At 40.0% G+C, this 15,102-nt stretch overlaps 1 protein-coding gene across 1 annotated transcript in view; it reads right to left on the minus strand.

The window, feature by feature from the left end:
- The window catches only part of LOC104543796 (serine/threonine-protein kinase B-raf), a gene marked incomplete at both ends in the record, with an annotated part of 46,662 nt that overhangs the window by 18,313 nt on the left and 13,247 nt on the right, over positions 1 to 15,102 (minus strand). Inside the window, one exon of the mRNA XM_010188486.1 lies at positions 748 to 851. Within this exon, the coding sequence (XP_010186788.1) occupies positions 748 to 851 (104 nt within the window). The remainder of the gene's footprint in view (positions 1 to 747; positions 852 to 15,102) is intronic.

A 15,102-nucleotide genomic window follows, 5' to 3' on the forward strand; every position in this document is an offset into this window, starting at 1 on the left:
CGGGTCGCCTGCTGACGGTGTGAGATCAGGCAGAAAGCTGCACTCTTGGGGTTTGCCACCCAGTCTCTAACTGCAGGAAACTTTAAAGGCAGGATGTTAAGCTTAGCACACACCAAGGAATGCACACCTTCCCTGGACGAACTGCATGAACAAAACTTTTGCAATTCACTCCAGTAGTGGCTGATCCCTTGGTTCCAAGGTGACTGATATCTTTCTCATCAAATAAAATGCTTGTGAAAGTACCTGTTCCATAAAAGCTCCAAAGAGATGGCTAATTTTGTACAGTAAAATTATCTGCAAACTTTCTAAGACTGGAAATTCTTTTTTTTCTTTCCCCTACAGGAAGTCAATTAGGAGGTTTTTTTTGTTTTATTTAAATTGGTTATAGTGCATTCTTAACTGAGCTTACAGTTAAGCACTATAACTAATTTAAATAAAACAAAAAAAGTTGACAAAAATAATTTAATATTTGTTTGGTTAGCATGAGTTTGCCTTATGACTGTTGTGCCTGCAGTCTGTAAGTTCATATTACTCTATATTATGCCTGTTCTTGAAGTGATTAAATCTTTTTCCAGGGGTCTGCCATTATTTTTAGACACGGCTTCAAGGCACAAATTGCCTCAGTGCGAAGTATCATATAATTCCGAACTCTGAAAACAACCTGCACAATGTTGGATAGAACTGGCCGTACTGGGTAACTCCAAGACGAGAGTTCTAAGAGTAAAAACCACCACAAACAAACCATACCCATCTTGTATCCTGTAAACAGCACAGCATTCTGGAATAAGACCTCTCATCATCAGAGCTTTCTTTAGGCTGTCTCGGACCGTCACCCCACATCTTGCTGGAACCTAGAGGTCGAATGTAAAAGAAATTAACTAAAACAAGTTCCAATTTATCCCCCCAAAACTTATGTAAACATTTTGACCCTCAAGTCCTAAAACCCACTTTTCATGATGCTTTACAGAATGCTAGGTGAGAGTTTCTCAAAGTCTTTTTTTGTCCTGTGGAAAACTTTATTGGTGGTTAGGATATAAGCATTCTAGATCAGCTAGAAGAGAGATCAAGCTCCACATTTCTATTAATGTTTGGAATGAAAACTTGACCCAACTCTAAAAGTGACTTTCCAGCTCTTTTTGTCTTGAAAAAGGCAAGACAGCACACAGATAGTCAATAACTACGTGCATCTACAAAAAGTTCAGGCCAAGTTACAAAATCAAGTGGGGAAACACACCAAGTAGAGTTAAAATGAAAGAGCTAACTTGGACTGCACTCAAAAAACCAGTATGATAAAATGCAAACATTTTATTTTCTATTTCCAAAATAGACAATAACCATGCAAACAAATAAAATAAAACAATCACCTGAGTCAGGCTGAATATCACCTCTCATTTTAACCTGTATTTTCAAATCTACAAACACTTCCTATTTGAAAAGAGTACTCTTCTCTTCTCAGTATCTGAAAAGTTTAAATATCTAACAGGACTGGAAGAATGGAGAAGCACACTGAAAATAGCCAAACAACTGCAAACTATGCAAAGTAAAGATATTTTCCATGCCTCTAGTTTATTCTAGGTGTAGGCATATTTTACAGGAACAAGTACATCACCTCTAGGTATATCGGTGATTTAAGGTGTCCAGTGTCAGGTCCAAAACAGAACAATACATAATCTGATGATTAAGTGTAGTTAGGGTGTTGAGTATCATCCACTTACTACTTCTAGAACTTAACAGTGAAAATATATCACACTTCAGTTGGTATACACACTGGAACATCTCCTATAATCACGGACAGCACCTCCAAGACAAACTAAAAAAAACAAACCCCAAAACCCAAAGACTAAACTAACCCAAAAAGTCTGTCTGAACACCTGAGACTCAATTTTAGCTTGCTAGTGGCCTAAGCAAGAGGCCTCAGTAGCCAAAAGCAGACTCTTAATCAGCTTCAGCTGGCTTTGGATCAGAGCCTAGTTTTTGCTCCTTGCGCTTAAATTTCCATGGGTATTTAGAGGCCCTATGTCCTACTTAAGGATGACAGTGAAAAGTAGCAGTCTATTTCAAGTAGCTTTGTGATCATCACCTGAGGTTACACTATATACTGCATTTCTAGAACTCAAAGATACGCTCTCTCAGAAGAGACAAATTAAAGGAGTATTTTGCTTCACAATCTTCCTCACACTAATATGAAAGCGCTTCTTAAAGGATACTTGTGCATTTCATCTGGTCAACAGGTAAACATTTTAGAAAAGCGAACTGGAAAAAACCATCCTATAGCTTATTGCTTTAGAATTTTGATACTCAGCCTTAAGTGACTTTGTTTCATGCACTCTATTACTTGTTAATGCATCTTTTTATTAATCCAAGTAAATTCTTTCCATCCAGAAGTTAACACTGTGGCTTTCAATCACAAACTTCTTTAATTATTATTAATATTTGTCACTGGTATTAAGAGGGAGCCTGGGAGCACCTATTATTATCAATATTGTCAATGATTTTCCATTATAAAACTCAGCCCTCTGTTGCTGAAGTCTCTACCAAAGTAATAGTTCATATTGAAAACAACCATTCATAGGGTCATTCTGTGACTGGTACCCCCTGCTCCCGACCCCTGGTACTATGGTTAGCATAGCTAACGCCACTTCATGAGGTCAGCAGCCATTCTCTGTGACACAGTGGGTGTCCTGGTTTAGTGGCACAGAATTTTAAGAGTCAGTTTTCTGTTGACGAAAACTGCAAACTTTGTAAGGACTACACCACTATTTCATGGGAACAAAGTGATAAAACTTTGTTATAGGCTTCAGATAATGCTGGTATGCAGGTTGCCGTAGTGGTCAAGGCCTTCAGCAGTCTAGAGATAAACAGATGCAGAGGCTGGGAGGAGCAGAAACCTAGGGGAGTCAACCCAAAGCTGACCAATTAAAACTATTCATACCATCAACATCACATTCACTATAAATTGAGGAGTTTGCTGGCGATGGTCCTCCTCCTTCTCTTTCTCTCCCTCCTGCTCCCTCTTCTGTGGCTGACATCTCAAGATGTCATCTTGTTTACCATCCTACTCCCGAGGCCTGCTCCCCCACAATATTGTCTGAGTAGAACTCTGTTTATTTTATATTATAACTATTATTATTAGGTTTTATGATCATTATTTTATTAAATATATTTCTATTTCAACCTACGAATCTCCTTTCTCTTTCCCAAACCCCTTCCCTGGGTGAGGAGGAGGCACTGAGTAATAGAGCAACGTATAAACCATGAGTGGGTCACATATTCGTTCTCTTTTCCCTTGTTATCTAGCTCTGAAGGTCCGATGAACCAAGCGGACAAACCAAATAGATCTCTTCTTCCCTTCCCTCAAGGTTCCTGGATGCCAGTGTGATTACTCCCCTCCTTGCTGGCCTTGAAGGTCCCAGGCTCCCAGTCCCCTGGGTGGTGGTGATGGCTCTGTCACAGAACAATGAAGCTTAACAGCACCCAGAGCACTGCCTATAAGATCAAGCAGTTTTAAGTCCTAAGGGGGCAACTTGGACCAGAGCTGCTGCTGGACATGAGACTTGAGGCCCACCATGGCCAGGTATGCCTCCACCATCCACTGCTGCCCTCCAGCATTGAGAGAGTGGCTCGGATTCCTTTATATGAATTTAAAGTCTAGATTATGTTTGTTAGATTGATGTGGCAAACCACATACTAAGATTTGGCCCAATCTGCAGAGAGTGTAGGTGATTAGAAATTATAATGTAAGTTGTATTATAAATTCTGTATTATGTTACTTACAAATTCCACTATACTGATGCTGCTTGTAGAAATCCTGTGCCATTCTAATCATAAATTCTGCGCTATGTTAATCATAATGTCATGTTAAGAAAATAAAGTTTTAATCATAACTAGGATTTAGGGCTGCCATCATACTGCCAAGGATCCCTAAAAGAACCTGTCTTTCCCCTCAGTGACAGGTGACAAGTTATCCCTGCTTCCAATGTACATATTTACAAATACAGATTAAATATTTAAAGAATTTGACTAAAATCTCTGAGGATTTCAGAGATGTGCTCCAACATCCCACACACATCAGGTCCAATCATGAGCCACTCTGATGGAGCAAGTGAGTGTTTCTCAGCTCAAGGGAATTGTCCTGTAAGGACAGAACCCACTGGACCGAGGTAGAACCCCTCCAGACATTTCAGGTCTACCTTTCCAGCAACCTGTTACTTCACCACCAGTACCCATGGTGGAAGAAGAAATTCAAATACTGAGAAGGTGACGGACTGACTGCAGGGGAAAAGGGGAATGAAGAGAGCCAGGAAAGTGGTTGGGCATGAAGGAGAAGTGGGAGGAGAGAAGCAGGACAAAGTGAAGAACAGGGCAGGTAAAGCACGTGTACATTGGGAGAGGAGATTGCCATCAGTAGGTTGGTGGGAAACAACCAAGCAGGACACAGGGAAGACAGACTGAAGCACTAAATAAGGCAGAGGAAAACAAAGATGCAATGAACTGCCATGGAGGGGAGAACTGGTTGAAACAGCTGGGGAGGCAAAGGAAGCACATCCTGAATAGGAAGCTTTCATGACGTGACGAGGAGAAAAGACAGCTCATTTCGGATAGGGAGCACCAGGGGGAAGGGGCTGCCTATGCAAAGCATTAGAACTGTGCATAGAGGGGGGAGAGGTTCTAGCTCAGGCAGAAAATGTCAAGGCAGTAAGTATTAAAAGAAACAAGAGGAGTAAAATCTACACCTGGATGAGGGAATGGAACCGGACAAGGAGGAAAAGCCAAGCAGCGGAAAGGTGACTAACGTTAAAGAAGAGATGAAGGGAAAGAAGGAAGGAGCCTTGTGCTTACTAGAAGGTGTTTTCTTCCTTCAGCACTGATCCTCCAATAAAGGACAACAACATTTCCCAGTAATTCGTGAAGCCAAGATCTACATCCAGAACTGAAAATTTCCAACTCTCTTAATGAATTACATTGGCATAAATAATGCCACTTCAGGATATTTTTAGGGTTTTTTCCCTTTCTTTTTAATTCTGCTGAAAATAAGATTTATCAAGTTACAAGCTTTGTTTTAAGAGATCATTGAGGCCAGAAAAGCAAGCTCTCAAAACTTGGGAAGTATCAGAATGAAGGTTGCCTACAGCTACCAAGTGCAATAGGACTACGAAAAACATGCATTAAGCCTCTCGCTCTCTTGTCATGCACTGTTCCTCAGTATTACTTCCCTAAGTTCCCTTCATTAAAATGTGAGCCATATTTACGCAACTCGCAATTAGAAACGTAGATAGAACATTTGTTCTCTTCACTGCCATTTGCAACAAGATCCAGTTAAAAAACAGTGAGGGAACTGTTTTGATTTCTCTTAAAATCACCAGGATCCTGAATCAGCATCACATTTAGAACATTCTCTCACAGAACTCCTGAGCGGAGAACAGAAGGCTAAATTAAAAGAACTAAATACTAGAATAAATCCCTGTGGTATTGATTAATCATTTTCCCAGACGGGTACAGTACGGTCTATCACCATCTGTGCACGTAGCCCTTCAGCCCCCTGCTTCAGTCCCTACCAGTACTTGCTGTAAAGCAGAAATCTCAACCTGCAAAGCATTCCCCTCTAAAACCTCTTCTCCACCATCCTCTTCTTACACTCAAATCATGGCCATGTTAAAGAAAAACCCTGCTCCGAGAAAGTGATTCGGAGAGCGACTCACTCTTAAGAAAAGTAAACCAATTTTTTTGTTTGGTTGCATTTTTCCAGCTAACAAACAGGCTCTCCCCAAAGTAGAGGTTTCAGAACAGCTTCCTACTCAACCTCAGCTGGAGGGATGTAGCCCCCAAGCCTGGGAGTGCAGGGAGCCCCACCGTGGCACAGCCCCTGACCCACCAAGCTCCCAAACCGTCTGCCAGGATTTGGCAGCTCCAGCACAGCAGGCAGGAACCAAAGTGGGTTTATCAATGCCATCAAGAGTTTGGACAAGATTCCCACAGAGGATTTCAACTGAATTACATCAGCATTTTTGGACAAAATTGGTTCCCCCGAAAAAATTTCTGATCAGCTCCAAAATGCACACCCTTATGACTGTAATCCAGTAAACCGAATAAAGTCTGCATTTTATTGAACAAAGAATGCTTAATATTATTTTCAAACACATTCTGTCCACGTCCATCCATTATATTTTGATCCCTCTCTTTTTAACTAAGAGAATCTAAATACATTTCACAATGGTTACCACCTAGAAATGCACCTTGCTGAATTAGGGGATCTGTTTCCAAACTATAATTGCTAAGAGTTTTCTCTTTAAGTTACTTATATACCTACGATTTGTAGATCAGAAGAGGTTTAGGTTTTTATAACAATCTTAAAGTTGAATCAGCAAACAAATTTCAAAAGCACAGAGCATGGGCTACACAATACTAAGGAATAGTACAGAAGCTGCCAATACAGACTGTAAGATGTGCCCAGCGAGTAAAAATATACCAGAGAAAGTAATTTAGTTGTGCCTCGTGTATCAGGCAAGTAGTGATTCAGGAAGACACCAAAACACACGCTCAACTCTGCAAGCGTGAAATCTCACGGAAACAAATGAAAGTTATTCTAGATTCCCCAAATTCTGAGAGTCTTACTACCTAAACAGATTATTCACAACTATAGCACTTAATTTCCTCATTTCTTTTACTCACGTAAACTATTTCTATGGACAACATTGCTGATAGAAATTTAGTGCTGCAGCCGCAAGTATTTAAGCAATGCATAATAAAGCATTTATTTCTGTAAATCAGGTCATTCTCAATTCAGTAAGAAATTCAGGGCTACATCCCTAAATAACTCTTACATCACTTTTCTAACATTGGAGCAGAAACTGGCAGTGTCTCAGTAAGTTAAAAATGCTTCCTCACACCAGTGCAGTTTCCAATATTTTACAGCAATAAAGAGACTGAAGAGACTGACAAGCACTTCAAAAATCAATGTAAAGGTGTTCTCTCAAAGTGGAGAGGCTGGACAGCTCTAGGCATCTAGTGTTAGGCTTCTCAAAACTAGGTAGCTGCTTCCATTTTTTTCCTCAGCCTAGCACTGCAGTTCAGCTCACTTTAGCCAAGTGTTATGTATGTAAGGCACATGTAACATACCTTACAGGTTCAGAAAATTTCTAAACAGTTAAACAGGGTACTGGGTACAATAGCAAGAGTATTCCAAGTAGTATGGATTTTGAAATACCACTTTTGAGTGCTGATTTACTTACCTCAACACATATATCTCAAAAGATCACACTTCTCCCCGCCCTGGTACCTATATGACTAAAAAAATGCCAGCAACGTGTTCACAGACTTTAGTGTGTTTGGAGAGAAATAAGCTAAGCTTTAATTTTGCCTAATAACTAGTTTGCCATCTGACACGTCAGATTTTTCCGGTAAAAATCCAAACATGACATCCACATTTAGTTTCTTATCTTAGGTATGAAGGATGGATGTTTAAGAAAATCAGTCAGGCACTTATTACAGCACAAACATAAAATTAACCCCCTGTGTGGCAAAGAGGACATAAGATGATACTGAACATCACATCCTCTATAAAATGAAGAAAACGGCTTTCAGACACAGCTGTTCTGGATTTCAGAGCATGAAGCTCTGACCAACCTCCAAGAGAAAGCAGCATTTAAGAACACACACTCTTAATGAAGCACGTTAATAAGAAACAGGAGACAAATCCATGGCACTAAATCTTGTTTCCAAGGGAAGCTGAACAGAATTTGCCTATTTTTACAAGGCCATTACCATTCCATCAAACGCATCCTATTGAACTTGCAAAGACACTGGTTACCAGCACGCACTTGCACCTCCAACGCAATTAAGAGGTACTCACTTGTAGGGCACGATGGACTGATTTATGTTAATACAGAAATATTTGCTCAAGAGTAGTGTATCATCACTAATCTACACTGGATCAAACCTGCTGTGCCTGGTCAAACAGCAGCCTTCACACGACCATTTTTCAAGCTTTTGAGAGACAGCTCCCAAACTGATCAGAAGAACACTGATCTCTTATAGGGCTATAGTAGACAGCAGGATCGCCATCTCAAAGTTTTAGTTAGGGTGAATATGAGTGCCAGAAGTTGTGAAGGCTGACTGTGACCCACTAAATAAAAAAATTTTTAAAAAAGAAGTTTGGAAAAAATGGCTTTAGACTTCAGACTTGAGAGAAATGCTCATCTAGAAAAACATCCATACCCATAGAAGTGAATCAAAACCCAAGACTTTGAGGTTTCTCTTCAAGTGACAAAAAAGTCAGCTGGCTGCTCTCCAAACACATTAGAAATTTAAGCTACCAAATAGTTTAAGTAAATCTTTCTAACAGGTCAGACCCAGAGCCCACTTGCATAGTATCCTGTCTCAGATGATCTCACTCCAAATGCTTTAAAGACAAGGGGGCAAGAAACTGTACCGCAGAAGGGCAGGAATTCACATTCCTCTCTGAACTGTTGCAACTGGTCCTAAAAACAAGCAGATACTTTCACCTCCAGGTAGTGTATACATTCTCTACAAATATTAAAGCTTTGGTTGCTTAGTTTACTTAAACAACGCAAGAAGCCATGAATTTAAGTATGATCTACTAGACATGGAATTAAAATATTTCTTCTGATTATTTTCAGATCTGTGACTTGCACTCCACTCCCTCAAGCGCCTGCCTAAGCACATCATGAGGTAAAGGAAACGCACTCCAAACAACATTTTCCTCTATCATTCATTATTCTCTACACACAGACCTTCCATCTCTTAAGAAATCACTAAGCCCTCATCACTTGAGGAATATTCTTAAAAAGCAGTGATTAATGTTGCACGAGTCATTCTAGATGACAAGCCATCGATTTTATAATGGCAAGCTTTCAATACTGTTTAACTTTGCAATCTAAGACTGTGTGTGAATAAAACTGAAGTAGATTAAATTCCTCTTCTTTCAACACATACTGCTTTTCATTTATCCAGCACTGAGTTCAGCCTGCATGGTGGGTATTATACTGCATGGAATATCCCTTTAGTCATCTGGGGGCAGCTGTCCCCGCTGTGTCCCCTCCTCAGGCTACTTGCTGGGGGCAGTGGGAAACATAGAGAGCATTGACCTCACGCAAGCACTGCTCAGCAAATAGCTAACACGTTGCTATGTTATTTGCACTGTTTTGGTCACCAGCCTAAAACACAATACTGCATGAGCTGCTGTGAAGAAAATTAGCTCCACTCAAACCAGACCCCAGTACAGTCTGCTGCAGAACTGCTGCTCATCTTCACCACACACCTCCCAGAGACACGTTTTCCAGGCTTTCCTAGGCAGGAAGGACTTACTCAAGGTAGCTGTAAAGTCTATTTCACTGTACAGCTCCTGCGATGCACTAACATTTTGCTTACTTATTGACAGCCTAAAAGATGCCTTCATGGTTAAATTTCTTCCCAGTCAAAACTGGTAATTTAGTCTCTAATTTGATTTTGCCTTTCAGCAATAGGATAGGCAGGCCAACAGCTCTGAGGATCCAAGTATTAAAAAAAAAAAAAAATCAAATAAAATTTACTCGAAAGTAAGCTACTATTTACTTCATTCTACCAGTTTGTTCTTATGATGCATAAAATTCTAAAATATTCAGATACATTCAGCAAGCATCCATTGGCATAGGCTGTAAAAACTCATTTCTGCTGCATGTTTGATTTGACATGAGACTTAATTCTTTTGATTAGAAAAAGTTAATCATGTTAAACCAGGTATGTAACTAAAAGCAAGAAACTAGCTTATGCAGCTGCTTGAACATTCCTTCTCTGAATTTTTCTTATACCTGACAGGTGAAACTGGTAGGACAGCTTGAATGTCAATAGAAATTCAGTGCTTCCTACTTGGTAAGCTTGAGCGAGGCACAAATCTCTGCATGCACTGCAGAAAGCAAGACACAAATCTTAAGTTAAAAGAAATGTATCGAGTACCAGATTTAAAACCAGAACATTTGAAGGATCCAAGTTGTGCATGCATGATGAATTAATTTATGCTAAGAATTTAGGTAGGGTAAAAAGATCTGATTCTTCCAGTCCTCAAGATGCACTGAAGACCACACGATTGCTTGTCTAATTAAAAGACAGATGTACCAATTAACCAAGGTGTGACAAGAGTGAGAAACCTGACATAAGAGTTGTCCCAATGCACAGCACTCATAATCCCATTTAGTTTCTCCAAGTCTTAAAAATACAAGTTCTCCCTTTTAAAAACTGGGTCTCACATTGGCATTTTGAGAACTTTCTAATACATACTTATGACACTTATATGAAGCATACCAACACATAATAAAGGAACTTCACTGGCTCAAATTTATGCTGAGTTTTTACACGAATCGCCTCTAACTGCTCTTATACTTTAAAAAAAGGCAAAACAAAACAAAACCAAACCCAGAAAATCTTCTGGAGCTGAATGCAGAAGAAAGGGAAACTTTTTTGCCAAAGTACTACTTTTGGTTCAGAAGCAGCCATAGGTAGATTTTAGGCCTCATGGTGGGTGAAAATGCACAATGATGTGACCCTATGCAGAATCTGCAGACACCTGAAGTACTTGGAGGTCACTGAGTTTTCTTAAAGCAGGAAGAGCATCTGCTACTCCTTTTTTTTCCCCTCCTAGTTTCACTGTCACTACTCAGACCACTAAAGACAAAAATGAAATTCAAAACTACCAGATCCACTCCTCGCTCACTTGTCCATGCTGACAGAAAAGAGAGCAGGCACCAGAGCTGTGAGAACGGACTCCCTGTAAACTCCCTAAACTGAGCAGCTCCTTACCACCCTAGCCAGCACAGGTTACGCACAGATTAAAAGCAAGAACCATCACTACCTGATGCCTTTCAACTGCCTATCGTTTCTTACACCTAAACACCAATTTTTCTAACTTTCCATGCTCCAGCATTCAGGACTGCTCATGTGCTTTCAGATTGTTCCTTCCCAGGAACTGGGATCTGGCCAGAAGAGATTTCTTGGGAAATCAAAATCATTCACGGCTGCTAACATAAGCAAGTTATACGATCTTGTTCATAAAGTACTTGGAATTAGAAGCCCCTCCACTCCATTATCTTCTTTCCTACTAGACTTCACTACAACATCACAAATCTCCTAATACTGTTACTAAAGTTATGACTAGTTTTAGCCATTTCTTTTTGTCCTAGGCCTTGTACTAGGCCTTCTGAGAAAACGGCTTTTTTCAGAAGCCTTTATTTCCCCCAGTACAAAGTATGCAGAGGTAGCATTTGGCAGATTTAAAGACCAACACAGAATATTATTACTCACAACACATATAATTGTGCCTGTGGAATTCCTTACCACAAGACACAAACTCGCAGTATCCATAGCAAGTCTTTAATGGAGACTGGATGGAGGGTTACCACCTATAAAGCACTGTCACTCAGGAACCCTGAGTTTAAAACAGTTCATATTTGGAAGACAACTTGGGGAAGATATCATACATGCCTGCCTCATTCTTGTATTCTTTCACTGCAAGAGATACACTTCAGATATGCTCACAAAATATTTATTCCATCCAAGGTCTCAGAACACTCTCCTGTGAGGGACTAGCAACAACTGATGTGCCATGGAAAACCTGTCTAAAAAGTCTTATTAATGTCTTAAGGTCTACAGTAACCAGGCAATCTAACAGGTGAAATTCCTAAGTAATTTTAACAGAGGAAGGCAAAAATTGCAACAGTACTTGCAATTGGGAATGGGGATTTTTTCCTTATCTCAAGCCTACCACTTTAAAATTGGCAGTTCCCAAAACATTGAAAAGATACTTTATCCATGTGCTCAAAAAACCAACACCTCCAATCCTCAAAGAAAAAAATAATAATAAAAAAAAAAATCACACAACAAGCAGCAACTCTCAGAAATACTTAAATCGTGTCCTATATGCAAATACCATATTCCTGTAATCTTTACTGTCATAGAAAGTTACTATCTCCCTTCCACCAAAACCAAGTCTCAGCATCCAACAACCTCTCAGACTTTTAGCAGTTAGCTCAAGGTCAGAGCTCTTACCTACCTCTACCATCTAAAAGCTCTTTATATATACTTATACACATTTCAGACATTTATATCTCTGCATTATGGAAATGCTTTCCAAAAAAGTTACATTCTAACCCTGCGGTGTCACCAGCTAAATCAAGATGCTGACTTCAACCTGTCAACTGAGCAGGCCTCATCACTCACAAGTTAGGCTTTCAAGGAAGCACCTTCACACTTTTTCCTACATTTAGAAAAACTTTCTATCCAACACTGCTTTATCATAACACACAGAGAATCTTGCCATTAGGTACTCTATACTTATGCACCAAAATCACTTACATTGACCAACGCCATCTTGTTTCTTTGTACCCCATCAGTTTCCTCACATTATATTTCTAATTGGAGCCAACTCAAGCAGATGTTTGAGTGATACTACACACAAACAATACTACTAATAAACAAAAAACATAGACAGCTCTCAAGTAACGAGGCAGTTGCTAGTCAAAAACGTAAGCATATTCCCCTCCCATTTCCTGCATCTCTTACAGCTCTAAACAAATAGCAGAAGGCTGCTGTAGTACTTGGGACTGCTTCAGAGTATGATGAGAGATAAATAAGGAGATTGGTTCTTCATTACCAACTTAATTCCATTTGCTTTAAATTAAGTCAGTTTAAGAACTGTCATTGCATTCCCAAATAAACAAAGACCCTCTAGTATCTGACAAGATTTCTCACCTCCTGAAAGCAGTTCTGTGGCTGGAGGTAGAGACTGAAAATATTCTTGTGATATTAAAAAAAAAGATTTCAGAAGTAAATATTAATGAAAAACGGTTAAGTTTGGGGTGGTGGGAAGCTCGCTGCAACACTGCAACTTTAACAGCATTTTTTCTCTCCTAGCTACACTCTTGATTGTAGGACACATTTATCCTGATTTTAACAGCCATATGGAATGAGGACTTGGGTGCGGGGAGGCCCTAATAGCAAGTACCACGTATTTTCACAAAGAATCTCCTACGTACTTCAACCCATCACATCTGAAGCTATCCCGTATACTTGAAAAATCATAAACTACCATCATGGCTATGTAAGCAAACGGCTCGGTTAATGGGCACAAGTGAGACACGACAGGTCTGGTTTTAGAGCCAGAGGTTATGAAGGAGGGCTATGATGTGTGCAACACTTTTCCGTCCATTGAGAGAAGGAAGTAAGTTACTACTGCAAGTAATCTCAGTGTTTACTGAAAACTACTGGGTGGTTAGTAGCCTACCATCCGACTGCTTGCCATTAAAATTGCACTGTAAGCTGTGATTCCTTCTGAATTGGGTTCGCTTCTGCAATTTTCTTAGTTTTTCAACAGATCATATGTAGAATCAATAAATATTGAAAACAGAGTAACTACATTAAGAGCCGCCATACAAGAAATTCCTGGCTTTCTCAATAATGTGAGCACTGTTTCAAGTTTCAGAGAACTAAACTTCAGCTCCAAGGCCAATAACCCCAACACTTGGAGTTCCTATAAGTACCATTTCCCAGCTCTAAAAGAGATAATGTACTAGGTCTATTAAAAAAAAAGTTCAACTTAATGCCATAACTAGATCCAAGCAATGCCTAAAACTGAAGTCAGGTCTCTCCCTGAGCCAAAGCCGAACTGCTAATTTGCAGCATCTGCTGACTAGACCCGAGTATATATTTCCAATTGCTCATTTAGAGTAACAATTTCAACCAAAAATGGGGGGGTCTTCTAGAAGAACTGAAGCCAACTCCCACCTTGCTATGCAGCATGTGTAGAGGAACAGGTCAACCTGAACTTCCAGCCAGCAATCCCATGTGTAGGGCTCACACCTTCCTGCATCTGCAGGCACCCGTCTGCTCCTTTATGTAGCTCTATCTACAGACACTTATATTAGAGATTAAAGGGACTTGCACCTTCCCTCCACCACCAGCCTGTCTCCTGTTCCTTTTGTTCATACCACTTTGGTTTTTAATTGTTATTATTACCACAGCACAAGACTACAGACTTTCCTGATGCTCTGCTCTTAGTATCCTACATTTAGCTAGCTGGAAACAAGCTGCAGGGCTAGACTGGTAAGGTAAATGGCGTTTAGACTCCAGCAGAAAGCTGGGGACAGGAGCAAGAGCCTCGCCCTGACTACACCAAACTTAAACCACATTTATCTTCAAGAGCCAGGAAGGAGCACCTAGGTTGAGCGCTGGAAAAAACTCTCACCGAGTATCACTGAGTACAACCACCGAGTGCTCTGAGTGTCCTCAGAGCTGAAAATCAGTCAAGACATGGCAACAGACAAGCTGGTGTTCTTGAACTTAATCTCTCTGGTTAAATCTGCAAGCTCCTAATGAGCATGACTGATATCACAGATTCACAACACTCACCAAAAACCCCAAGGCTTAGGGATAAAAGTGAGAAGAAACACTAGGTTCAGGAAAGCAGTCTCACACATATTTTTGAGCATACCAAGCTGATCCGTTACTGTTACTTAAGAACTTCAAGATACATTGGTTCAAGACAACCTGCTATACTTTGATTCGAACAGACTAACAAAATGCACAAAACCACTTCTCAGAGGAGGCAAGAGAGTTCTGTACTGGCCCAAAATTTTATCACCTGGTTAACAGTGAAATTCAGTTGTCTCCTTCCTAACTTGAATCAGATTTGCATATTCAGAAATAACTTAAACTTGGTGAAATACACACATCTGAACAACCAAAAAAAAAAATCATTCTTGCCTACAGATTCAATGTAGTATATTGCATATTTATAGACTATTCTTTATACAAAATGGTTCCTTCAGAAGCAAAACAGAGTTCAGACTTTAGAAAAGCCTTACCACACCTCTGATAAAAGGATTGAGGAAGAGGTGGAAAAAGAAGAGAGGGAAAGGAGTGAAGAGGAACATTGCATTGAGGAGAAAAGAATATGAGTTGAAATACATCATGTGGCTTCAAGAAGAGGATGAGATAACACATGAGAGAAAGAAAAGGAAATGCACAGAACAGTGCAAGAAACAATACACTGTGACCCACTGCAGGAGAGAAACAACTTGTGGGACAGCCCCATCACAGGCGCTGCGGCTACAACAG

This window comes from Mesitornis unicolor, unplaced genomic scaffold, assembly GCF_000695765.1.
Source record: "Mesitornis unicolor isolate BGI_N332 unplaced genomic scaffold, ASM69576v1 scaffold860, whole genome shotgun sequence".
Classification (NCBI taxonomy): Eukaryota; Metazoa; Chordata; class Aves; order Mesitornithiformes; family Mesitornithidae; genus Mesitornis; species Mesitornis unicolor.